We start from the raw sequence: 27,086 nt of genomic DNA on the forward strand, positions 1-27,086 counted from the left end.
CATACACTGTCTTTCAATCCCTGCCTGAAAATATTGTAAATTTTGCTTCCCCACCCTGTATATATATATATATATATATATATATATATATATATATATATATATATATATATATATATATGTGTGTGTGTGTGTGTGTGTGTGTGTGTGTGTGTGTGTGTGTGTGTGTGTGTATTTGTACATATATTTGAAGGGAGTTTGTATATTTTTCCAGTATTTGGGGAGGGTGGGGTGGGGGGTAGTTGGATAGGAACCTGATATAGTTTCATGTTCCAGGTGTATGTTTCTTGTTATACATTTGAAAATAAAAAGATCTCGATCAAAAAAAATAAAAATAAAAATACAGGGTGTCCACAAAGTCTCTTTACAAGTAAACAGAAAAATTATAATAGCAATTGATGAGATCTGTAATCAGATTTGTTCTATGTACTCAGTGATTATTAAAGTTCTTAATCACGTTGCATTTGTGTATTTCAGGTATCCTGTTGATGAAATTCTGTTGAATAAACCCCTAAAAAATGGCTACTCCTCAAGAAAAAGCACAATGTGTATCGTGGTTTTTTAAAACAAAATTGAACGTAGACTCGGCAAAACTACAGGATTAAGTAAGAGTGGACAACCAAGAACATCTTCCATCATTCCATGTTCAACTAATGGTGTCCATATAGAGGTGTATGAAATGAGGCAAAAAAACAACTTCAATACCTACTTTCATTTTGTAATAATTTCCACAGATTTGTCCATTAATTTGCTTTTGTAAGAAACATTTTAAATTGTAAAGAGACTTCATGAACACCCTGTACAATAATGTCTTATAAATAGACCTTGTATCAGATTGTAGATTTTCAATGACTGTCATCAACAAACAGAGACACTGAACAGCACTAGTGTTTCTATAGAATTTCATTGATCCAGTGCATCATGTGCTCTGTGTATGTTCAGCCTCAGGGATGTTTGTCACTGTTGAGGCTTTCAACGTTTTTCATCTTAACACTCGAGGCTCCTTCCGTCTTTTTTTTTTTTCTATCTGCTGAACAGCAAGAAAACTCTATTAGTTATTATGTGGATGAAACCATCAAATACTCACAGTGAAATGAGTTCAGAGAGAATAAAGAATACTGGAAAAACATGAAGGATAACATTTGTACATTTTATTCATTCATGAAAAAGACCTCTTGTATTTTTTTTTTTTTCCTTTTCGGGGAGGTTCCCCACAGGTTGTGCATTTTTCACAGTTTTATATATTTGCCAGAACAGATCCATTTTTCAAGTATAGGTGTAAAAGTCAAAGCATAACAAAAGGAAAATCACATCCTGCTCCAACTATCTCAGTGCTGTATTTCCAGAAAACAAACAAGTACCTCAAATATATATTTTTTCTTTTCATTTTTAGTTGTGCATTTAGGGTTGTATTTAAACCACAGAACAACAACATAAACTGACAGAAACGAATAAGCATTAAAACAAAAAGCCATAAAAAAAAAGTTGAGTTATGAACTTTTGGGGCATTTAATGGTTGTAATAGTGGTAAACAGGGATAATATTAATTTACTACAGGGTAAATTGTTCCATAAACATGTGAAGCAGAAGTAGCAGCCCTCAGAAGAACTGTAATGGTGTGGGTTTAGGAAAGGAGTGAACGGAGCGTCACCTTCTCTTGGCACAGCCCGATACAAGCACAAAACACTGCATGTTTCCCACATGGCTACATTTAGCATTTGCATGTTTCTCTGGAAAATACAAATACAGCAAATGCAAAGACTGATCAATAAAACTAACTATTATGTGGCTTATTAGGTGCCAAGAAGACTCGTGAACCATGTGCCATTGCATAGTTTTGGCCTATTTTTGGCACTATTTGCCCTTCGTCTCACATGTGCAACTTTGTTTTTGTGTGGCTCGGTTTAAGGAAGCACATCATTTTAATCACGTAAAGTCCTTTGTAATAAAATATCCCATCATCAACACAATATTGATGCACACAGACACATAGCTCCCTTTTTTCTGTTCCATTGTGGATAGCTGACAGGCACATGTTTCTGCTTAAAAGGTTCTCATCGTCATTTAACAAAAACAATTATCTGGATTATTCCGTTTCTTATCCGACAGGTGTGTGTGCATATGGCTCTGCAGGTTAGTGTGTGTCCTGTGGTCAGACGCTCCACGTGCAGGGCTGGTAAATGGACCTCACACAACCAATGTGACGGTCAGATACCATGCCAGCCCCCCCCCAGGCCCCAGGGCGAGCGTCTGCTCTGCCCCCTGGTTTATGACAAGGACAAAACCTCCGACAGAACCATGACTCAACAACAGCAGACATGCATCAGTGAAACTCCTCCGCTAAATCCCTCCAATGAGCTTTAACCGCACAGGTCGCTCTGCGTGTCCAGCTTTAATGACATTACATGTTGTCTTGGTTACTCCTGCACGCTGTCCAGTACTTAAACTATTAGACAAGAAAACAAAATGACCTCCGCTTTATCAGTCCAACTGATCACCTGTACTTTTCAAATACACTTTTGCAGCAAAAATTAAAAGTCTCGGTGTCAATTTTTAGAATCTCCCCCAAACTGAGTGAGTTTTCACACTGAAAAGAGTCAGAAACAGCTGTTTAAAAATAAATAAATAAACAGCAGCTCAAAAAATGACTAAAACGCTCCCACTTTGTGCTGTGTTTTTACTTAGTTTGAATGTGATGTTCAGTAACTCAGATGTAGTTATTTGGGTTTTTATGACTCTGACAGAACTGTTCAACTCAACTGTCATCTGGTCTCTAATAAGGTCAAAGGTCATTCATGGATAATGCAGAATGGGGAGGAATTGGGTTGATACTGGCTGTTTCCTGCTCCAAACAATCATTATTACATCAGTAGAGCCTTTAGTGAGTACTTTTAAATACATGCTCTCTTCGTATTTCTTTGTTGACATGCTGTTACTTTTGATGTGTATCTGATCAGATAGAACATAGAGCTTTGGAAAAATCTGATTCAAAATACAGTCAATCGGAAAAGTAAAAATATGGGAAGCGTCTGTGCTTAAAGCTGATACTGTGACTGCTGTTTGACATGTACTTCAGTTTGGTATAAGTGAACCTCCTTCCAATCTGACTTTAATGTCTAATTGGATTATGTCCGTTGTCATCTGGTAAACGGTGCTCTTCCCTACAGCTGACTTTCCCAACCGTCACCCTGCGTTTTAGGGGCTGCAACGCTTTGACCTCTGAACTTTGCCGTTTGGCCTCAGTTGAACCTCAGCCATGACTCAGACTGGCCTTTGCTACGGCTCTGTATGTTCGACACAGTTCAGTCCATCTAGGGCATGGAAGTGTGTCACTTCAGATCTAATTATGACAACAGTCACCCCCCCTCTCCTCCCCCCACCCCTTCCCCCGCCTCTGGCTCCCTTCACTATGATGCCCACAGTGACCAAGGCCCAAGCAAAGAGTGTCTCAGTCAGATATGAAGAGGTCTGATCAGAAATATTGAATGTAGATTTAAAATGTAATTAGATGTTTGATGAAGTTATTTAATTAAAAGAAGAGGTTTGATACAGGAGCTGTGGTTCAGCTCGGTATCATTTGGTATCAGTTATTCATTATCATGGACAGAATATGAACAGGATGCTTAAACTAAAACAGGAGCTCATTGTCAGACACTCTGGGTATATTGGACATGAAAATCATTTCTTTGGTTATATACAGGAAAAGGGACTTATTTGGAATCTGCATGATGTTTGCACCATCTGAACCTTCAGACTGCACAGTAATGGCATAAACTCAAACATATATAGGAACATTTTTGACTGTTTCCCATCATAACTTCAGATAAATGTCAAAGTGAGCTTTGCTGAAGCACTGCTCAGATATTAACGGTCAAATGAGTAGAATCTTGCTTAATGTTGGTTTCTATCTGATCAGGGCTGTTTGTGTTTTCCATTAGCGGGGGGTAAAAAATAAAGAGGTCAGCGAGAAGCCCCACATTTCTGCAGCATAAAACTGGCAACTGGCAGAGAATTAGGTTATCTATATGCCAACTTCCTGCTCTGCTTTTCCAGGATCTAAAGCAGATAAAAATGAGTGCAAAAAGGAGGAGAAGGAGTTAGCATTACCGGTGTAGATGAAGATTACAGATAATTGAGGATTAGGGACAAAAAAATAGAAAACAGGTTTAACAAAGCAGATAGATTAGAGAGGGCAGAATACTCTGTGAATGTTAAAGCATTTAAAAAAAACATTTAAATCCTCCACATTTTAACATTTGGCTCCTTGGTCACTGTGTACTCACAGAAGTATTGATTGTTCAACATGTCACAGAGTAAAGAATAAAATTAATAAGCAGAAAGTGGGATGGAAGGGAAAAAAGATAACTTTTCTTGTTCTCTAAATGGAAGTTGAAAGATTTTACTGCAAAATATGTCAAATTAGACAAGGTTAGTGAAAGTAGGACTGGGTGAACCAGCAACAAATATAATCACTAGGTCTTTTTTTTCCATATTGATCTATATCAATATGGACCACAACAGATAATTTAATAATGCTGCCATTTGGAAGAGTATCCAAATAATGGTTGTACGCAGAGGAACGAGTTTCATCCTTTGACTAAAGTGGGGAAGCATTTTCATCCCCTCAGTGTAATGACAGATGTTCTATTATGTATTTAGCCTGTGGAAAATAGGACAAATAACCACATTTTCCTCTTAAAACCTTTTTTGAGGACAGATTTCTGAATCTGCAAGGAGTACTTGAATGCAACATTTCATATGTCGGCACCATGGACGGAATAATAGATTTGGGTATGGTGCTGACACTTTGAACCATCACCAATTCCCCTTAAGGACATTCACTCTATCGCAGGAGAAACGATCCCTGACCCCTAAAAAACCTTTTCCCCATGATGACGATAAAAGTGCTGATAGCACACCTACAACTGCAAACACAGTATCAGTCTGTTTCTCATTGGTTTTTCGAATGTGCAGGTTTTACATCCTCTACAGTGTACAGTGTGTGAGGCCGTTGTTTCATGTGAGAAGGTGTGGATACTAGTCCACATTAGTCCACATTAGTCCACATGTGCAACGGGCTGTTGTCTCACATATCCACACCTACAGTATCTCCACAGTGTGTTAACTGTGTACCAGTGCTGTACGCCTCCACTATGTCAGCGTTATTTGGCCACGTCTGGGCAGAATATGTGCACAAATGGGAGTTCGTTGCACTCAGAGGTGTGACCAGCGTGTCATATGTGGGTGAGCATTTTGCTTGTTTGGGGGGGTAGAAAACCAATGTGGGGGTGGGGGGGGCAGGCATCTGTGATTGTCAAACGGGCTGGGGGGGTTCAAACAGGATCCATTCAGCTCTGGCAGGCTGGACAGGGCATTTCCCAGGGGGAAGAGCTTTTCCCCATGGGGCAGCCCCCCAGCCACACCCGTAGTTGTACTACAGAAGAAAACGGCACATAAAAAGAAAGAGAAACGGGGCTTTGAAAATGACAATGCATAGAGAGTGGAAGGAGAGAAGATGACAATCCTGCCACTGTGTGATGGAAATATTCCCTCTTATTCCCAGAGAGTTTCCTCCAGCAGCCAGAGTGTATTAATATGGACGAAGCAGAAAAGCTTGAAATGCTGTGTCATTGAAGAGGACGGGTGTCGTTTTAGGATTTAGAATCCAGTTTTAATATAATACATCTACAATCTGAGTCTGTTCAGAACAGAGGGAGATATCAGAGTTTACAGGCTGCACCTGAACGCATCCCTGATCCTCTATCTGCGTCCAACTGTGACATAAACAGCAGGAACAGAGGCAGCTTTTTACTTAATCACTACTTTGGTACATTTACCTGTCAGTGTGTTGCTGGATAATCTTCCAAAATTTAGTTGCCAAACACAAAATCTACCTGTGTGACGCTTTGCAGGTGTCACGCTAATTTCTGTTGTGCACAGGCTGTTGAAGCCATCTATAGGAAGTAAAAATGTGCGGTTTTGAGATCGTTTCATAGCCTATTCCTGCTGAGAAGTGCCTATGAGTATGTTCTGCTCAAGCAAGTTGTTATTGCGCATATAATGGACTGTGTTTGAGTGCTACTGAGAAGGGTTGGCTTTGCTGAATGTTCATCAGTAGAGGGCAATCTCCAAATTCTGCTACATAAAGCACTTGAAACACATCAGGTTAGTCTGGTTGTAAGTGCATCTACACATAATGCTGGTTCTTATTGTGAGACAATACATATGTCAGGTAAATGTAAGTCCACAGTTGTCTTCTTCTTCCTGTCCTAAACCCACACACTCCAGCACCATTGGTCTGGAAGAGACGGGACAAACTGAGCAAATATACTGCATTGCACTTTGTTTAAGGCTAAAAAGTTTGCAGTGGAAAGCGACGATGTAAAAGTAAGGCAGCATGGACTGAATGTCTTGCATGTTTTTTAAAAAAAGTACTAAATCTATCATGTCATCCATAGCAGTTTTTCATGTTAAGCACACAACAAACAAACACAACTTGAATGCACTCTCTCCCAGCCTATAAATAAAAACACAATTGGTATTCATATGCAATGATTATGCATATCCATGTATGTAGCATGGTCATATAAATACTGAATCCACCCACACTCATAAACTCAATATGATTTGGCCCAAACAGCCAAAATAAGAAAAAAGTCTGGTTTTGTTTTCAGCTTTTGTTTTAACATTTAGCACAGTGAGACCCGACCCAGTTTTGAAGGTAGAACGGTTGCAGTTTGTTCACTCCAGTTTTAAAGTATCTTTACCGCCTCAGCTGGTCTTTTTTTTCTCAAAGCTGCTTTAGTCCTAGTATTATTTTTTCTCTCTGTTTTGCTCTGTGTCAGTTTTTTTGTGAAGCATAAGAGAGAAGATACATGTTGAGGCAAAAAAAAAAAAAAAGTGGGAAAATAAAAATCAAAGAGGGGTTAAAGCAGCGAGAGCTGGTGAAGAGCAGGAATAAAAGAACAGGAAACAAACAGGTGATGATACTGATTAGGTATCAAAGGCCAGTCTGGTCAGTGAAACGGGTCAGTATTTGGGCGGGATGACCACCACGGGGTCACCGCTCTTTGGCCGCCACATCAGCACCTGGGCGTCATTGGCGTTGGGTTTGACCATGGCGTTGGAAGGGATGGGCTCGTTCTTGCCCAAGATCTGAGGCTGTTCCTGGGCCACGGGCTCGTTCAGAACTGCCCTTTGACCCAGAGGCTTTTCTGGGTCCACTTGGATATGAAGCCTCATCCTCCAGCGGATCGTCTGCAGCACCAGGGTCTCTGCGGTGGCCTGGTTAATGGCTACCAGCCACGTGGTGAAGCTCTGGTCACGGCGGATGCTGCTGAGCTGAGGCACGTTGCTGTCGCTCACCGGGACGCCCCAGGTCACGCTGGGGTAAAAATTGTCATTCATACTAACAGTGAACTTGCTGTCCTTCTTGGTGGGGCCGACGATAGTGCATGTCTCTGTGGTGTTGCCGTACCAGGGGTAGTTGACGCCGTCGGAGTCGCTGATCGCCTGGATCTTCCCATCACGCAGGTCAGGGAGCTCCCAACTCGACCTGGAATCAGAGGCAGGGATTGAACCAAAAACAGGTTTTTAAGTTAATACGTAGGCAGCGCTTTACATTACAGCTCACAGCACAATAGGAGAGGTATAATAGTTGACTTCCAAGGGGTCATGGGGGTGTTGGAGCCCATCCCAGATACCATAAGGTGAAGGTGGGGTGCACATGTTGACAGTTCACCATAGAGCTGACATTTATACACACCAACAACCAGTCACTATCACATTCACACATACAGGCCATTGAGATCTGACCAATTAACCTATTAAGAGCATGTCTTTGGACAATAGTTTTTTGAAAAATATTGTGCAACCAATCACCAAAGTAATAACCATGTAAGAACTCCTGTAATAACCCATGAATGTTTTAAGTTTTCATTAATAGTCTCATGAAGAACAGCAGAAATAATAAGGAGTTCAGCATCTGTTATGTTTTTGATGTTGGAGAGGAGCTAAATTTAGTTTCTGTTTGTTAGTTGGGCTGCTAATGCTAATGCTAATATTGAGAGGATACACTAAAGAACTGGTTCCAGTTTCCAAGACTTTTGCCTTATTCTAGTCGAATTCAGTTGAGCTAATGTTTGACAGCTAATATTAGCATTAGCTGCTGAACTAGCATCAGCAAACTAGTTTTACCAGGCTGGGATGGAGGCTAACAATGAAAATAATCATCTCTGCAAGGTTTGAAATATAAGAAATATGCAGTCTGTTTCCATGTGACCATGACAAAAAACTTTCAATCCGGAAGTTTCTTTCTAATGTCTTGACATTTTATCTAATGTTACATCACTATGGTCTTTACACAGACACTACATGGCTAAGTCACAGCTTCACACTGAAATAAAGGCAGAAGTATTTCCGAATTACAAAATGGTGATCACAGTTTTAACCTCCAGTAATTTGCATTGTTTATTATACAGTTATTACTTTGATGATGACACGATATTACCACATTACGTACTTATTACCAATCTATCACCCAAAATGACCATATTAGTATTGACCTGTGATGTAATGTGCTGCCTACACTCCAATTGTTAGCCTCATAGCATAACTGCCTAAGTCATACATTATATGGACAAAAGTATTGGGACACATTGCATTCAGGTGTTTCATTTCTAACAGGGGTCTGAGATATAAAACAATAATGACAAATGTCATAATATAGTTTTATTTTGTGGCAAATATCACATTGATTATTAATATTAATGTTTATATCTCTAACCAGCATGAACAGGACATCTGACAGCTGTGGCCATGATATGTAGCAATATTTTTATCCATATAGTTTTTAAACATCAATATTTCCTTAAAGTTTAATGACACATTTTTCTTCCTAAGTGAGATGTGAAGAAAGTAGATGGTTAATTGTGATAGAAAAATATTATTTACAGTCAGAGCATGAAAAATATTTATTATTAGAAGTAGAACATTTATAATCATAGTCATGGATTCAAAAACAAACAAAAAAAATTAAGGTTGAGAGAAATTACGTAAAAGGCATCTCTGAGGCAATGTGGAAGCAAAGATAACAATTTAAACAAAACTAACCAATGCAATGATATTCATGACAATACAAAACTATATTATAACATTTGTCATTATTGTTTTGTATCCCAGACCCCTATTAGAAAAGATACACCTGAATTCAATGTGTCCCAATACTTTTGTCCATATAGTGCATGATCTAGGCAATTATGCTATGAGGCTTACGATATGCTTGAATAACTTTCATTTCTACCAGTCACAGTAACATTTTATTCATAAAAGTATGTGGTTGGATTGTAGAACACTGAGGGGTCTGATGAATGCGTGAAAAAACTGTGAAATTCTGAAGGAAGCGTTCTGGCACATTCAAGTAAAACATGAAACTCCTCTTCTGTCTAATCCTTTTTGTATAAATAGCTGTAGATTTGCATGTCAATAGTATTACAACCTCCTCCTCATGTCTGTATACAGTATCTCTAACAAGCGATGACAGAGGCTAAAGCCTTCCTGACGGTTTTCAACCATTGTGGGAAAAACAGCTTTATCTATTTCAACAATAAAATACTGAGATGCATAACAGGCGACAGAACACCTTCAGTGACCTGGTAGCTCTGCTCTGTCACCTATCGATTCTCTGCCCGAAGCAGAAAAAAACATTACCTTTGACTCTGTGAAGCTGAGGATCAGCAGAACAGAGCAGATAACAGTGTGATCAGCGACCACATGACTTAACGCCGTCTCGGCCTGGACTCACATTGTGATTTATGTGTTCACCCAGAGGCTCAGATTCGCATCACTCAGCCATGACTGTGTGTGCTTGTGTTCACTGTTATATGCACGTTTCCGGCTGCACTTAATCCCACAAACTGATGCCTTTGTCAGTGGCTCCAGTACTTTCAGTTTTAAAACTATGAATTCACACTGATCATCCTCATGTTCAACTATTTTGTGGTACATGAGTGTGCACATGACTTGCAACAACATCCTTACAATCATCTTTATGTATTTTATGTGTGTTTCCTTCACAGGGGTTAAATTATGGAACAGTCTAACAGATGAATTAAAGCAAAGTAAAAACATCAGTTTAAAGGAATACATATATATAAAATACAATATTTAGATAATATAAGAATGAGGAACTGCAGTTTAACCCAGGTCGGTAATGGAAGTGTTTGAAGAAGGAAACACAGCTGGTTTGTTTTGTGCTGTTCTGCTCTCTTACTCAGGCGGCTTAATGCTATTACTCAATTTTACTGTTACCAGGTGCATAAAAGCATCATATTGTGCATGAGGCTTCTTCAGACTCTGACAAAGGATTTTAGCCTAGGAGCCCACAACAGATTTCAAAACCCTCCCCCAAAACACACAGCTTCGTGTGGTCAGCATCTAAGAACAAAGATTGCTTTTCAGGAGTCTCAAGAATAACACGAATGACAATAGAGGGTATGCACATATGTCACTTCCCCCCTGGGCCACGCCCCTCTAAGTCAGACTGAGTGGCAAAAATCAACCTGCTCAACATGACGGAGTATAGCAGTAAACACAGCCAGACCTGGAAAATGTGAAATATGAAATTAAATTAAGGACAATTGGACATGACATGGATCCGTACGAGGTACCAAAGAACAAGTGGTCCGTGAACATTGACATGTGGACAGAAATGGAGTATCCTGACATCCAGGGTGTAAGGGGATCATCGCTATTTTTACCTGAAACAAATATACATGGTTTCATCATTGCTGACAACCAGGGTCCAAAACTAGGGCCCAGAACCAGCTGATCCAAAGTGCATTTACAGTAGACCGTGGACTGACCCCAGTGAATATATGCATGATCTACTGGGACTGAGGAGATTTACTGAGTCTAGTTCAGATCATGTACTTTATACAACACACATACTACTGCTGTGGACCAGCAGGGGACGACTTTATTCTTGTAAATTATGATATTTTTACCACCTGTTTTTAAATTACGACATTATTCTTGTAATATTATGGCTTTATTGTCGGAATATGACGACTTTAATCTCATAAACTAATGACATTTTTCTTCAATTATGAGTTGTTTTTTATAACTACGACTTTATTCTCATAACATTGTGATTCTTTTTGTATTTGATTTTATTATCATAAAATTACGGGTTTCATATCGATATTTTATGACTTTATACTCGTAGTGACAAGTGTTTTTATTTTCTTATGTGGCTTTAATACTCCGTCGTAGCTTTATTCTCCAGTTCCCCCGTATTTGAAAAACAAGGTTAGCCTCAGTTTAAGTTAGTTTACTAATCATGTAGGGGCACAAGGTTAATAATCACAAAATGAAGACAAAAACCATGAAAGATCTGATCATGAAACCAAGAGTTTTACTAAGAAGTAACGTTAGCCAAAACAATACGTAATTTAAGGTACGATTTTACCCAAAAATACAGCATAAATTAATGTTACCTGACACCAAACGGGATCCACAGATCTAGGTTTGGTTTCCTGGATTTGTAGATCCATCTACTTCTCTTTTCTTTGTCTTTCGGTGTCTGTAAAACGATAGCTCCGACTGCTTTTCAAACCTGTTCATACAATCAGTCTCACAACAGCTCTTCCCCATTTTTTATTAAATATTGTTCTTAAGTTTAGACAGTATTGAAGCCAATGCTGTCACTCATCTCCCTCTTTCTGCCACTCAGTGGGCGGAACCACGGTGACTTCTGCTGGCGGTGACGTCACGTGCATACCCTCTATATGAAATTTTTTAGGCTACTGAATGAGCTGAATCTGACTTTAATTTTTGCAGTCGGTAATAAACATATCAAATTTTAACTGTGATTATACATGTCATGCTGCCTGATATAATATGTTATACTATATATATATATATATATATATATATATATATATATATATATATATATATATATATATATATATATATATATATAAAACATCGATAGTTCAGTGTTTGCTGACTTTGGGGCGGAAGGTCAGGGGTTCAAATCCCAGCAGGAGTGAAACGTGGATCCAGGTGGGATCCAGGACATCCTGATGTCAAATTGTGCTACTGGAACAAAACATTCATGAAGGGCAGGGAACATGGTACTGATGGACCGCAATCCCAGTGAGAGGGGATATATGCAGAGGACGTGGGAGAAATGGTTGCTTCGAAACCCCACATCTTCACTGACTAAGAAACAGCTCTTATATGGAATATCCACAACAGGAAATTGCTTTCACAGCTAGAGATTGATGAGGTACAGCATTGTACCTCATCCACGGTACAAAGATTCTACGGCAAGGGGGAGCCAGGATGACATCGACATTGGGTACCAAGCCCCAAAGACAGACAGACTAAATACAAAGCCAGCTGACCTGAGAGAGAGAATCATCAAGTCCTGGGGGAACTCAACTACTTCCTGCTTTACAACCAGTCTCTGCTGGAGGACTTGAACACTGGAGCCTAAGCAAAGGCTCACAGCCCTAGCTACTGCCTAAAGAGGTATGCAAGAGTAGGGGTGTAAGAAAATATTGATTCTGCAATATATCATGACATTTCATTTCACAATACTGTATCAATATTAAAAAGTACTGTATCGATATTTTTAGATATTTATTCAAATGCAGCTATTGTGGAGGTTCATTTATGTTTTTTGTTTTTCTTTTTTGTTTATATTTGATTCATTATCATTTAAAACTATTTTATTAAATAATGGTTATTTGAAGCATCCTGAGAGCACTTTTTACTGTCTGAGAGAGGAAGATGTTAGTTCCTTTGTTGACATTGCACAAAAATAATGTTCTGATGTTAGTTCTGAACAAATAGAATATGAACATTTGAACAAGATCTTAAACTGTAATGTCTGAAAACATAATTTAAGTTTGAACAGAGGAACATTTTGTGATATAGCATTAGATCCTGTTGTGATCCAATAAAAATGTGTTTAGTATTTGTGCAGATTTCGGGTGTAATTCAATTCTTCAAGGAAATAATCATTTAAAAAAAGAAACAAACAAAAAAAAATTGCCTTTTTAACAGTATCATGATATATCGTATCATGATCCAAGTATTGTGATTTGTATCATATCACCAGATTCTTGCCAATACACACCCCTATGCAAGAGAGGGTGTAAGATGCTGGCAGGCAAGGCATACACAGAGCGGTATAACCAGGTAGCGGGCGCATCACGGGATACACACAAGCCCAGACTGACAAGATGACCAATCAGCCTGACATAGTGATGACTGATAAACATCAGAAGACAGTGGTGGTGATAGATGTAGCAATCCCAAATGACAGCAACATCAGAAAGAAAGAGCATGTTTTTTCATTTGCACCACATTCCTCTTTTTGTTCCTCGTTTAGACTTGTGTTTAAGTTTGTGAATTTGCATTGTTTCTGTACTTGCAGCTGTTTTCTCTAACTGAGACGCATTGGGCCGTTACAGTGTGTTTGGCCCTTGTCAGCCGCCATGATTATGTGATGAGTAGAAGACAAACCAAAGGGGAAGTACATTTTATGTAACTAACTGGCAAACTCCATCTAGACGAGACACAGTCCTATATACCATTAAAGCTCCCAAAGTTTCTTGTATTACTCATTTAAAATAAGAACACCACACATTTTGCAACTGTGGATCCACATTCAGTCTAAACCAGGGCTGTCAAACTCATTTTAGTTCAAGGGCCACATTCAGCTACATTTGATCTGAAGTGGGCTGAACCAGTAAAATAATAGCATAATAATATATAAATAATGTCAACTCCAAACTTTTCTCTCTGTTTTAGAGCAAAAAAAGTAAATTTACATCATGAGAAGGTTTACATTTACAAACTATCCTTTCAAACAATGTGAATAACATGAACAAACTGAAAAAATAAGTGTACTTTTAATAATATTCTGCCTCAGTTTATCATTTACACATGTGCATTATAACGTACAGATCACAGTGGATCTACAAATACACAAAACATTTAATAACAGACAGAATCTTGTTAGAATTGTACTTACTTCACTTAAAACATTTCAGGTTGTTCATATTTGTTCAGGTTACTCACATTTTTTGCAAAATTCTGCTTTGTTTTAATGCAAATACATGAAAATATTAACATTTACAAAGAGAAAAATTTGGACTGGTCATTATTTCTATGTTATTATGATAGTATTTTACTGGTCCTGCCCACTTGAGATTGAATTGGTCTGAATGTGGAACCTGAACTAAAAGGATTGTTAATATCTTACTGTAATTTTTGCATTTCACAAATTCATCCCAAGGGCCAGACTAGACCCTTTCGCAGGCCCCCGGATTTGGCCCCCGGAACGCATGTTTGACACCTGCGGTCTAAACCGACTGCACACAGGTACATGCACAAAGAGTCAAACTACTGAGAGGCTCTGATCACAGGGTGTTCAGAGATGTGTCTCATTTCCTGTTTGTGTCTTCGCTGCCAGCTTCGTCACAGTCAAATGGTCTACGCTGCTGGTGTGAGCATTTATAGCAGAACTGCACGGATGTTAAAAATGATTCACTCACTGAGGAAAAAAAAAGAGCGCTTTCCTGTCTCACAGTTTGAGTCATGAACATGTCATTTGCTGTAAATAATACATGCTCCCTAAAGCGTGGTTTACATTTGTTTACCTATGATGTTGAGTTTGTGGTGATGATAAATGTTGTGTTTTACACTGAAAGTCTGACTCATTTATACGTAACTGTAGCAAGAATTTACCGCAAGTTTTCAAGTATTTCAGTCAATACAAAATGTGACAATGACGGAATCAACTTTGCAGAAAAAAAGCTGAAAGATTCTAATCATTGCGCCAGTATTGAACAACAGCTAAATGCTTTAACCATTTTAACCCTGATTAGAGCATTAGGGCAGATCTGACTGAGGGAAATCAAACATGCAGCTCACAGCTTATTTTCTACTCCTGAATTAGCTGCCACAGTAATCTGCATGTGAAGTGCATAATGTTAAGAGCTGCTTTTGTCAAACTTCAACAATGGGTTGCAGACCTGTTTTTAATAGCTCACCTTTTGTCACAGCCTGATTAAATATTAATGTTACAGATTTTTAACTTCCATTTTTACAGATCTGATAATTATTTTGTATTCTGAGGCTTCCTGCACTTGAGATAAATATTTAAGACATTTTTTTCCCCCAAATTTACAGATAGTACATATACATTAACCCTTTCATGCATGAATTGTGAGAACCTGAGTCAAGATTTATTTTTTGAGTGTTTTTATTCCTCCTTAGCCATGAAAAAAACAATGTGATCGAGTTATTTTTTCTATGGAGTTACAAAAATATCCATGCATTTAATTTTTGAAGTAAAGAAACATGTGTTTAAAACCCAATATCAGAAAGTGATATGAAAACAATGAAATAAAACCATTTTTAATGTTGCTAATCTGATGTCTTCTCACATTTTAACATATTCTAATGCTAGTAATTACTTCATGGAGATAATATTAAAAAAAAAAAAAAAAACTTTTTGTCTAACAAATAACAATTGATTTACATTCAGACATGTCACTGCAGATCAGGTTTATCAAGAACAGCACAGTTACAGTAATGGTATGAATGTCAGTGTATTATGGGATGATGGATGAGCGTCCACTGTGTTGGCTGATATGGAACTAAAACAACAAAACCCATTAATATACAAGAGAACAGCTGTAGAATAACTTTCCACTGTAGTGACCTATGCATGAAAGGGTTAAATACATGCATCCCGACACATGCAAATTCTAATGCCATGTGGTTTAGTAGAAGTCGAGTCAGTGATGTATATCGATGTTACAGCAGACATTCATAAAACCTATGAGAGCTAAAATGTCTCCAGTTGAAAATGTTGTGCCTGGACACAAATCTACTAGTTTATACATCATGGATTGCAAAAATGTCTAATTTTTCTACTCTTCTATTCTCAAGTCACTGTTGAATTATTGCTGGAACATCAGAAGGTCAATTATGGAGAGAAAGATAATGTTAGCACCACCTTCTAATGCACCAGGCATTAACATAACATCACCAGGTGACACACAAAACAACTGACATACTAACACACACAAACTGACAACACAACACTGATTCTCAAAGTCTGTATTTATGCCTTTTTTAAATTTCTTTTATAATGATTTTATCTTGGTTCTTTTTTTATTTTTTATAATTTTTTTTTACTTTAATCATGCCTTTAATTTTGTTGCATCTTTTTTGTCATTTTTGTTTTGTCACATCTTTTATGTTGTAGTTAGTCTTGTGCCTCTTTTTTATTTTAATTAATGTTTTCGTCTCACTACAGGGTGGAGAAGCAAAATTTACAATGAACATTTAGTTGTTTTTTCTCAGCAGGCACTACGTCAATTGTTTTGAAACCAAACATATATTGATGTCATAATCATACCTAACACCATTATCCATTCTTTTTCAGAAACTTTTGCCCATATGAGTAATCAGGAAAGCAAACGTCAAAGAGTGTGTGATTTGCTGAATGCACTCGTCACACCAAAGGAGATTTTGCGATAAATCTGTCATTTCTGCGGTTCAGAACAGCGCCGACAGTGAAGATCTTTTCATCTGAAAAGATCGTTACAATGGAGGACTTGTTCTTGAACCATGTAATAATTTTCTTGCACCTTTCCAATCTCTTTTCCTTCATAGCTGTTGTCAACAAGTGTTTTGGTGTTCTGGTGTAAGATTTTAACTTCAAATCATATTTTACTGCATTTCTAATGGTCTTGTTGTCTACCTCAAGCTCAATTGCCATTTTTCTCATGGATTTGGTTGGATCCTTTAGGATTTTGGATTTGAGAGCTTTAATAAAAGCTTTGGAACGTTTTTTGTTGCTTCCTCCACTTCCAGACTTTCTCGTAATAGTTTTGCTCATAGTCATTCTCTTCTTTCCATTATAAACAGTCTTTATGGACACTCCAACTATTTTTGAAATCTCCTTTGGTGTGACGAGTGCATTCAGCAAATCACACACTCTTTGACGTTTGCTTTCCTGATTACTCATATGGGCAAAAGTTTCTGAAACGGTATGGATAATAGTGTTAGGTATGATTATGACATCAATATATGTTTGGTTTCAAAACAATTGACGTAGTGCCTGCTGAGAAAAAACAAGTAAATGTTCATTGTAAATTTTGCTTCCCCACCCTGTATATAGTTATTATATTACTAGCGCGTTGACCTGTTGGGAGCCACGGGTCATATTAATACCGATATCTAGCGACTGAAGTTAGTATATTAGAGCATGGTTCCTGTTTTTAACTTAATTTCCTGTCATGCAGCATGGTACTGCGCTTCTGGTCAACCAAGCAACATGATTGTAAGGCTATTGTATTCCAAAATGGCTAATATCTCCCAAAATATTAGTCCTATCAACTTGCTGAGATATTTAATGTGGAGGTGGGACTATTCCTCAACTGTAGGTACCAAATTGGCCAGTTAAACATGTCTCAGTTTTTCAGAACTGTGCAGATACACACACACAGACTCTGAGACCTTCCAGTATTATGATACAGATTATTATATACAGTAGTTGTCTTCATCCTCTGTCCTTTTCCATCATTTTCATCATGTCTTTCATCCTGCCGCTACTTTTTTGTTACATCTTTTCTGTTGTTCACATCTTGTAAAGCTCTTTTTATCGTTTACACTGTCTTCCTCTTGTTGCATCTTTTCTGTTTTGTTTTGGGGTTTTTTTACGATGATTTTAAATTGTTGCATCTTTTAGTTACTACATCTTCTTGAGACTTTTCTTTTTTTTTTTCTACATTGCGTTTGTGTCACTTTCATCGTATTACTTTTACGTTTCACTTTTATCTTTTTACCTCATTTTTGTTTTGTACATCTTTTATGCTGTTTTCTTCTTGCTGTATCTCTTATATCTTATTACATCACTTTCATCTTGTTACACCACTTATTTTTTTTTTCTCCTGATCCTAAGTTTGAAACTGAAATCTTGTGTAAAGACCTTTAAAAATGCATTCACCAGACATTTCAACTTTCTAAGAGTCAAAGTAATAGGTTTCCATTCAGTCATTTATTCATGTACATGATGTTCAAGGTTTGCTATGTGTATAAACGACGAAACCATCAGTAAAGGTTTTCATTTTAAAATAAATCATTACATGAACATATCACACGTGTTCCACTCTTAATGGAAACTCTTCTTTCACTTTCGCTACTGCTTAGTTTCTATTTATACCACATTTTAATTTTAGCGTGTGTTCTATTCACAATGTGCATCAGTGTGTGTCTCACGTGTGTCTGTGTATAAATACACTCATATCATCTGAACCTAAACTAAAACTCTACCTCAGGGCTGTTAAACTCAGGAGCCAAATTCAGCCCATGCAGTTCAATCTCCAGTGGGTCGGACCAGTAAAATAAATAACACAATAATCTATAAATTATAATCCCAATTTTTCTCTTTTAGTTTGAAAAAAGTAAAATTACATTATGACAATGTGAATAACCTAAACAACAACATACAACCTGAAATTTCTTAAGAAAAATAAGAGCAATTTACTAATATGACAATATAACTGCAAATTTGTGTTTTTTTGTTTTTGTTTTTTTTTTTTGGGGGGGGGGGGGGGCAAAAAAATAGAAGTACAATATCAACAACATTTTTCCATTTACATATGTTCATTACAATTTACAGGTCACAATGGATCTACCAATCCACAAAACAGAATATCATTAAAATTTCACTTACTTTTCTTAATAAATTCCAGGTCGTTCATGATTTTAGATTATTCACCTTTTTTGTGTAAGGATAGTTTGTAGATGCAAACATTTTCATCATTTCATTGAACTTTTTTACACTAAAACAAAGAGAAAATGTTGTAGTTGTCATTATTTATAAGTCATTATGCTATTATTTTACTGGCCCCATCCACTTTTCCATCATATTGAGCTGTACGTAGGTGACTCTTTGATTGTTCATATCTTCAGTGTAACTTTTTTTTTTTTTTTTTTAAACATTTCACAAACTCATCCCATGGGCTGGATTGGACCCTTTGGTGGGCCGGTCTTGGCCCATGGGCCGTATGTTTGACACTCCTGCTCTACCTCCATAGAGCTGATCTATACTGGACAGAGACCGAATACAGACGAGAAACAGTAAATGTGTCCAGAATGTGGAGTGCATAATAATCCAGAGCCAACAGAGAAATCGGCCACGTTACCATCGTCAGCTGTTCTTCCCAATTACAGAATGCTGAAGGTTTATTACCATCAAAGACGCTGTTTAGTATGAGATCCACGTTAGCCACAGTCAGATCCTGCATCTTATAACGCTCTAACATCGACTTCAAGGAATACTGGGTCCAGATTTAATGTTGAGCCTCTGTGATCTGTCTTTTTTTTAAATTTGTTTTCTTCCTGAAGCCTGTTCAGAAGTTTAATATTCATCTTTTTTTGGGACACAGGATATAACATAAGCTGCTTGAGAGATACACACTGTTGTTTACTGTTAAGGTATTGCAGCATAATGAAATGAACGAAATGATAATGAAATAAATAATTTCAGAACTGTCTGATTCCATTTTCTAGTTTTACTCTGGGAGATACAGATAAAATAAAATTTTTTTTTTTCAATGGTTAAGGAGGATTTATGATTTTGATAGAATGCTTTCTGACTATATGAACTGAAGACAAAACATTACTCAAAACTTATCTTATTTAACTAAAACTATACCATATTTGAGAACATTCACTGTTAATAAACTGTTGCAAATTAAAGTTGTAATAAAATATTTTTGCCCCTTCTCATGAAATGATCATAACAATGTGATTTCTTATTGATAAAGTGTAACTGGGACTCAGTATGTAATCATTTAACCTGGTCAAAGGTGATTAAATAGCAAAAAAAAATGAGGAATGTGTTGGAAAACAACATTATTCCAACTTTATGGGAAACAGTGTATATTACAAAAAAAATAACAACTTGAATTTTTTGTTAATAAAGAAAAGTCTCCGGAGGAATAATTTTCATTTGCAGTTTACACATTTTTCATGATTTATCCAATGTACCATCCTTTTTCGGATTAAACTCAATATTTTGTTATGAAACCTGAAGACAACAACTTGAAACAGAGACACACTTTTTTAAATTATTTCTGATATTTTTAGATTAAACAATTAATTGAGAAAGTAATCCACATATTAAATTGGTTTGTATTGTTGACTAAAACAGTAAAAGATAATGATGTGTTTTTCCTTCTAGTTTTACTCCTAATTTTTCTCGTGCATATCCATGTATTGAACAGACATTTTCTCATCAGTATTGCTTTAAATCGCTAGATTTCTGAAGCGTTACTGTTTAACAAATGTTTGTCAAGTTCTGACCAAAAATCAAGAATCTATCTTTAAACTTGAATGAAACGATGATTTAATAATAATGGTGAAATCTGTCGACATCATAATAACACATTTGTCTGTATTGTTCTGTCATTACATGTGAAGTTTGTTTAACCTCCTTCGACCCAGGACATGTCAGCAAAGTACAAGCTTTTTTGTTTTTTATTAAATAAGTGCCTACATAGGAAACATCATGATGCAACAGTTTTTTCAGATGCAGTTTTTTAAATTTTTATGTAATGTCTTTTGTGGTGGACAATTTTCTTTTCTTTTCTTTTCTTTTTTTTTTTTTGGTATAAAGTTGTGAAACCCATGTCCACAAATGTGAACAGTGGGTCCTAGGAGGTTAAAATTGACATTTTTCTACATCTTTTCAATCCAGTGTTCAAGTTACATTTTTCTTCTCACATTAATCTAGTATTTCTCTGACTAAATAAAAATCGCTTCCCATTCAAACAAACACCAACTCCAGCCAATGCAGTTTGCAGAAGGTATTGATGGGAGTGGATTTTTTACAGACAGACCTGGGCTTGTTTGGCATCCTTCCTGCCTCAGCCTCTGTTTCATACATGCGTACAAACATATGAAAGGCCATAGTGGGGTGAATGGGGTGGGGGGGGTGGGAGGGGTCTGCGTCTCTAATCTTAGACGAGCAGCACTTGAACATCCTCTGCTGCAGCAGTGGCTAAAGATAAAGCATATTTTGGGTTCACACCAGCCTGTGGTCGGCTACGACAGGATATAAAATGAACCTGGACCTCACAGACAGAAAAGAAAACACCTGTTAAACACTATCAGAGTTAAAGTTAACCCATAAAGACCCAGTGCTACTTTTGTGGCAGTTTCACAATATTTTTTTCTCTATATATAACTTTTCTTAATTCATTGATCACCATTTATTTTAATATTATCCTCTGTATTTTGCATGTTTTCAGGGTAAACCATCTATTTTCCTATATTTAATTTAGTGATTATGTATACGTTCATTAAAGCTCACATTAAATTTGTGGATTGTTCTATTAGAAACAGAGAAAAATGAAGAAAAAGTGACTCTTTTTTAGCAAAGCTATAAATAACTGAAAGTAAACCAAGTGTCTCCATCCACTGTCATTGATCCAACTCCATGGGTTTTACTGGTCAATCAATGTTGTGGAAGATGATGGTGTTTCCATGGTAACTACGGAGCCTCTGAACATCCAAATGGGTCATATGTGATGACCGCGAAAAGATGACAAACTCCATTTTACACCAATTATTTACATGTTTTGATAGGAATTAGTGGATCAGAAGTTGTTAAACATTTTGGATTAGTAGATGCTGTTAGTTGCCAGTGGCTGTTTAAGTCTTTATGGGGTTAAAGTTAAAGCAGGTTCTGAAGCTGAAACTGTTTAATGACCACTGGTACAAACAACTGTGTATCGACACATGCTGTGATCATTATTTTCCATGACAGTGTCCCAGTCTCAGACCAGTCGGGGTCTGGAGTCATTATCGTATATAGTTGCAGATTTCCAGCCGTGGTGAATTCTGACAAACGCAATCAAGCCCTGACACTAATAGACTTTAAATCGATCTCTGGCCTCATGTTTGGTTTTGAACACTGGAATCTGCCTGAATCACATATGACAGGACCAACAGGACAAATGTCAAACAGCGCTTGAATAACAGCTCTGACTGTTGTCAATAGTAAAAAGCTGAATTTAATATCTGCTAACAGGGACAGGACGGGCTGTAATGTAGAATCCATACTGCTGCTTATCTGGGCTGATGCCTCGTTTACTTCATAAAATGATCACGTCAAAGGGCTGTGACGAATCAGGAGAATGAATCAATCCAACGTGTTATGTAAAGACCCAAACATCCACTGGTGATCAAAACCACCTACTGATGTGAAATGTTTAATACCTGTTGATTACTAATAATAACTGAGGTAAAATGCCTTTTGTCAGCTTTTTGTGGTCATCAGATATGGACCCATTTGGACGTTCAGAGCCTCTGTAGTGAACGTGGAAACACCGTCATCTTCTACAACATTGATTCACCAGTAAAACTCAGAGTTTGATAAATGACCGTGGATGGAGACATTTGGTTTATGTTCACTTAATGATAGATTTTACTGAAAAAGCCACTTTTTTCTTCAGTTTTATTCTGTTTTGATATAATAACCTTTGAATATATTGAGTTTTCATGGACATCTAAATTAAATATAGGAAATGAAATATAGGAAAATACATGATTTAGAGTAAAAAAATACAAAATACAGAGGATATTGTTTTAATAAATGGTGATAAATCCCTTGAGAAATGTTAAATAGAGAGAAAAATTTATTTGGGAACTGCCACAAAAGTAGCACTGGGTCTTTATGGGTTACATCCAGGGACAATGAACAACTGTGATGTTGTAAAACGGGCTCATCAGTGTTTCCAAAAGTCTCTGTTTCAAGTAGATGCTAAGTGTGCATATACTGTAGCCAAAGTTACACAGTGTACAACAAAAATAAATTAGTTTAGGTGTAACTGTAGAAACAAATTGGTTTTCTTCTTCTGCTATTTGTTGCGTTTACTCGGTATTGGCTGAATCACACTGAAACTGTAAAAGTTATATGAGTTGCATCGGTGGAATCTGTAACTGAGCTCCAGTGAGTGACTGATGTCTCTGTTCAACGCTGAAGAATATCGCAACTAAGGAACAGGAAGTGGACGCTGACATAACTCAGCTCTTGAATGTGCGATAAAGCTTCTCCTCTGCGGTCGACGCTCGTCTCTTTGTGAGTCTCCTCTGACTGTTTGGTCTCAGAGTTTATTAACTGAGAAGCACTTCTATATGTTCTTGACTCACATATCCTCTCGTCTGGTCTATAGATGTGTTTTTTACAGCCTCGTAGTTCTCTGTGACTGTATTACACAGTATATTGTCAGTATTCTTTTGAAGTAGTGACAGTTATGTATATTTCTTTAATTATCATATTGATAAGATATTGTCTAGTACATAATGTACAAATTTCTGTTCTAATTTGGTGTCTTACTATATATATGTTTGTATATTTAGAGCTTTATATACTGTATGTATATGTATATTTTTCTTTTTCTGTTGTATTGATCATTTCTTTCCTGCAACTTTTTATTCTACTTGAATGGAGCCACTGTAACACCCAGTAATTTCCCCCTGGGATTAATAAATTATTCTGATTCTGATTCATTTGAAGTATTAACAGTTTATGAAATACTACAATGTATAAATAAGTCTGTGAGATGCTTAAAAAAACAGTCAATACTGCAGATTCTGAAGTATGAGTTGATTAATTACATCCAGATAACTGTAATTAAGGATTCTATTGACTGTTCTGTTAATGTTAAGTAATAATCATTTAATTAGGCCTATTTACACCAGGAGACATTTATTGATATAGAATTTTGAAACAAAAAAAATGTTCATACACTTTATAAACATTTATTAACTATCTTTGTGTTTGCATTTTACTAATGTAAATTTAACGTGTCAGACATAAATGTACAAAGACATTTCTTGAAATATTAACATACAATATCAAAGTAAACCACTATGATCCTTGTTCTCTAAAGCAGAAGAATGATGATGATGATGATGATATTAAAGCGCATCAGTCAAGTGGTAAAAATATATTATTTGTGTTTGTTTTTCCCGTCTGTTTTATACAGGTGAGTGAAATGGTTAGGATGTAAAACAATGCAGTATTTATGTATGAACTGCAACAAGGTTATGATTTTATTTCAAAATAAAGGAAGAAAATTATATTTTTAATAGAACTTTGAGGTAAACCTTGTTTTTTCTTGTGTTATTTAATAAACTAACTGAACTATTTGTTTAATTTCAATTACCTGATTGCATATTTAGATGATAATAACCATATTTTTAGATGCACATACCCCGTTTTCAGTGATACATGATAGAACTGGATTAATTTCCTTCTTACTTTGTTTACATTGCAAAACAAAAGTGAATAATTTTACTTGATGTTATACTTTAAGATGAATTGTTATTGAAGTTTCAAATGTTCTGACTTAAAAGAAAAGTATGGAACCACGTACAACTATCTGGTTTCTTCACCTTTCACTCAGGACTAAAAGTCTGAGGGTTTGATATTTTTTGGACTGATGTGACGATATTTGTCCATGTTTATCCAGACTTCATCCATGATCTGAGCTGAAGCTGCTCATATGTAAACCTGTCAGTAAACTGGACTAACTTTAATTCACCTGTATTTCTGTTATTTCTGTTCCAGACTCAGGACATTGTGCTGCTCTGTGCTGATGTCAAAGTTCATATGTTCTTCACATCTGAGTCTAAATCAGGGGTGTCAAACATACGGCCCGGGGGCCAAAACCATCCCGCCATAGGGTCCAATCTGGCCCCTATAGGATGACTTTGTGAAATACAAAATTTACACTGAAGATATTCATGATCGAGGATGTTGAAATCATTTTAGGTCAATTCAATCTAAAGTGGATCAGACTAGTAAAATATTATCATAATAACCTATAAATAATGAAAACTGCAAATTTTCCTCTTCGTTTTAGAATAAAAAAAAGTAAAATTAGAAAAAAAAAGTTACATTTACAGACTATCCTTTTACAAAAAATATGAATAACCTGAACAAATATGAACAATCTGAAATGTCTTAAGAGAAGTGGAATTTGAACAATATTCTGCCTGTTACTAAATCTTTAAATTGTGATGCCCATATATAAATGATCAACTTAGGCGTAATATTTTTTAACATTGCACTTTTTTTCTTAAGAATTTTCAGGTTGTTCATATTTGTTCATGTTATGTTAAACTACAGTTCGTAGGTGTAAACATTTTCATAATGGAAGTTTGCTTTTTTCACACAAAAACATAGAGAAAACTTTGGAGTTGACCTTATTTATAAGTTCTTATCCTATCATTTATATTATTTTACTGGTTTGGCCCACTTTAGATCATATTAGGCTGAATGTGGTCCCTGAACTGAAATAAGTTAGACACCCCTGGTCTAAGTGTACATGACAACAACAACAACATGACACCCCCTGCCCATGCTGATACTCACATCCCTTTGTTTCCGTATGTGTTGTAGAACTCCATGTGGTTACAGGCTTGAATCCAGCCAATGGTCCACGTCTCTTTAGCGGACACGGGTGGCACCAGAACCCGGGCACAGGCTCGGAAGTGCGGCGTCCTGTAGCGCAGAACCACACTGGAGGACTCGTCGATGCTGGTCGGGTTGGAGTCGATGGAAGTGTTGACCTCCAGGACGATGATACTATCTCGGAAACTCTTCGGCTTACACCTGATACTCTGGATGCAGCCCATTGCATTAAATAGCAACACAATCCACAACAAGGCCCAGAGGTCTGGAGAGGGAGGAGAAAGACGCATGGAAAAGGCAAGAAGAAAAAGAGGAAGAAGGGAGGAAAAGTCACCACACTTGGATCCACATCATTGCTGGCCAGAAATAGCTTTTAGCAGAATAAAAAAGCGTGTATTTATAGCAGACTGCCATGCATCTTTTGATCCAAAACTATTGTCAGACAGAAGCAGACGACGGGCCTAGAGCATCTCCATAGCGCATGCTTTCCGGTGCGTAATGCAACTTGACTAGACAGGTGCAGGTAACCTTACTTATCCTGATCCTGAGGTGTTCATGCTGTGAAGTTAAAAACACATCCTGGAAAGCGGACTGTCGTTTCCACTGAGGGAGAGGACGGGACTTTTACGCCAACGTGCATCCATTGGAAACGTGCGTAAAAGGTTCGCGTCAATTAGAGAAGGCTCTGAATAATTCACCAAAAACTACTAGAGTTACACCTGGGCGTCAGAGGGTCGCCTGGTGTTTTCTGTTTGTGCCATTTACAGTCTAATCCTCCCACTATTATGTCCAACTAGAATACAAAAAAAGAAAAGAAAAATGCAATGACAACTGATGTCCATTTAATCCGCCTCAGCAACTGCCTCCAAAACGCAAAAAAAAAAAAAAAAAAAGTGTGATTATAAATGTTTACTGTGCGTTTATCTTCAGATTAAAGGTTCATGCGGTGCAGTTGCGTGACTTTAAGCTTTAGTGTATGAAACAACATGCAAAACTAAAGATGAGCGTCTACCTAGAAACTATTGACTGGACAGTGTCCGGTTCCGTCAGGGTTCGGACTGGACACACAGTTGCTCGGTCACACGGGGGTAATTCCGTTATCTCCTCACACCCGCTCCCGTTATTTCTCCTCTACTTCTACTTCCACCGCCGCCGTCGCCGCCGTTGACGGTTATTCCCCCCAGAGGTAACATTTCCACGGCCGTCACTGAACCCTGGTCCTGGATCGGAACCGGGGCGGAGGACACCGGGTCAACTTCAGCACCCGTTTCACCGGATCCATTCTTTAAAAAAAAAATAAAAATAATAATAATAAAAATAATAATAATAAAAAATTATGTGCAGCTTTGGAAGAAAAAGGACAAATGCCAGCAGTCACATAGTCCGAGCCCAGATCCGCGTCCCCGGTGCGCGTGCGTGAACCCGGATGGATGCGGTTCAGACTAAATTCCTGTACATTCTGTCATTTCTCAGCTTCAGCAGGTTCACCCCGTACGCATTGGTCTGCTTCAGCCTGGGAAGCAGCTTTATAAGTGTCTCTGAGACGACACTTCCGCTCTGAGCGCAG

At 37.3% G+C, this 27,086-nt stretch overlaps 1 protein-coding gene across 3 annotated transcripts; it reads right to left on the bottom strand.

Moving 5' to 3' along the window:
• Positions 1–1,136: 1,136 nt before the first annotated feature.
• Positions 1,137–27,086, bottom strand: fam78ab (family with sequence similarity 78 member Ab). 3 transcript variants are annotated; one of them, XM_030148907.1, is made up of 3 exons: positions 26,053–27,085; positions 25,481–25,784; positions 1,137–7,555 (listed from the first exon to the last, which is right to left on the bottom strand). In XM_030148907.1, exons 2-3 carry the CDS (start codon positions 25,741–25,743, stop codon positions 7,030–7,032), a joined length of 789 nt encoding a protein of 262 aa, XP_030004767.1. In that variant the 5' UTR covers positions 25,744–25,784; positions 26,053–27,085; the 3' UTR covers positions 1,137–7,029. The 3 variants fall into 3 exon arrangements, with proteins under 3 accessions (XP_030004767.1, XP_030004768.1, XP_030004766.1); XM_030148908.1 differs by having other exon boundaries at positions 26,532–27,084; XM_030148906.1 differs by having other exon boundaries at positions 25,481–27,086.

Source organism: Sphaeramia orbicularis, chromosome 12, assembly GCF_902148855.1.
Source record: "Sphaeramia orbicularis chromosome 12, fSphaOr1.1, whole genome shotgun sequence".
Lineage (NCBI taxonomy): Eukaryota > Metazoa > Chordata > Actinopteri > Kurtiformes > Apogonidae > Sphaeramia > Sphaeramia orbicularis.

What these genes read in the sequence shown, in the direction of transcription:
- fam78ab (XM_030148906.1), bottom strand. Translation starts at nt 25,809, where the DNA reads ATGCGTCTTTCTCCTCCCTCTCCAGACCTCTGGGCCTTGTTGTGGATT. An exon ending in ACATACGGAAACAAAGGGAT is followed by an intron (nt 7,556 to 25,480) that starts GTGAGTATCAGC and finishes CTCTGATTCCAG; the next exon opens with GTCGAGTTGGGAGCTCCCTG.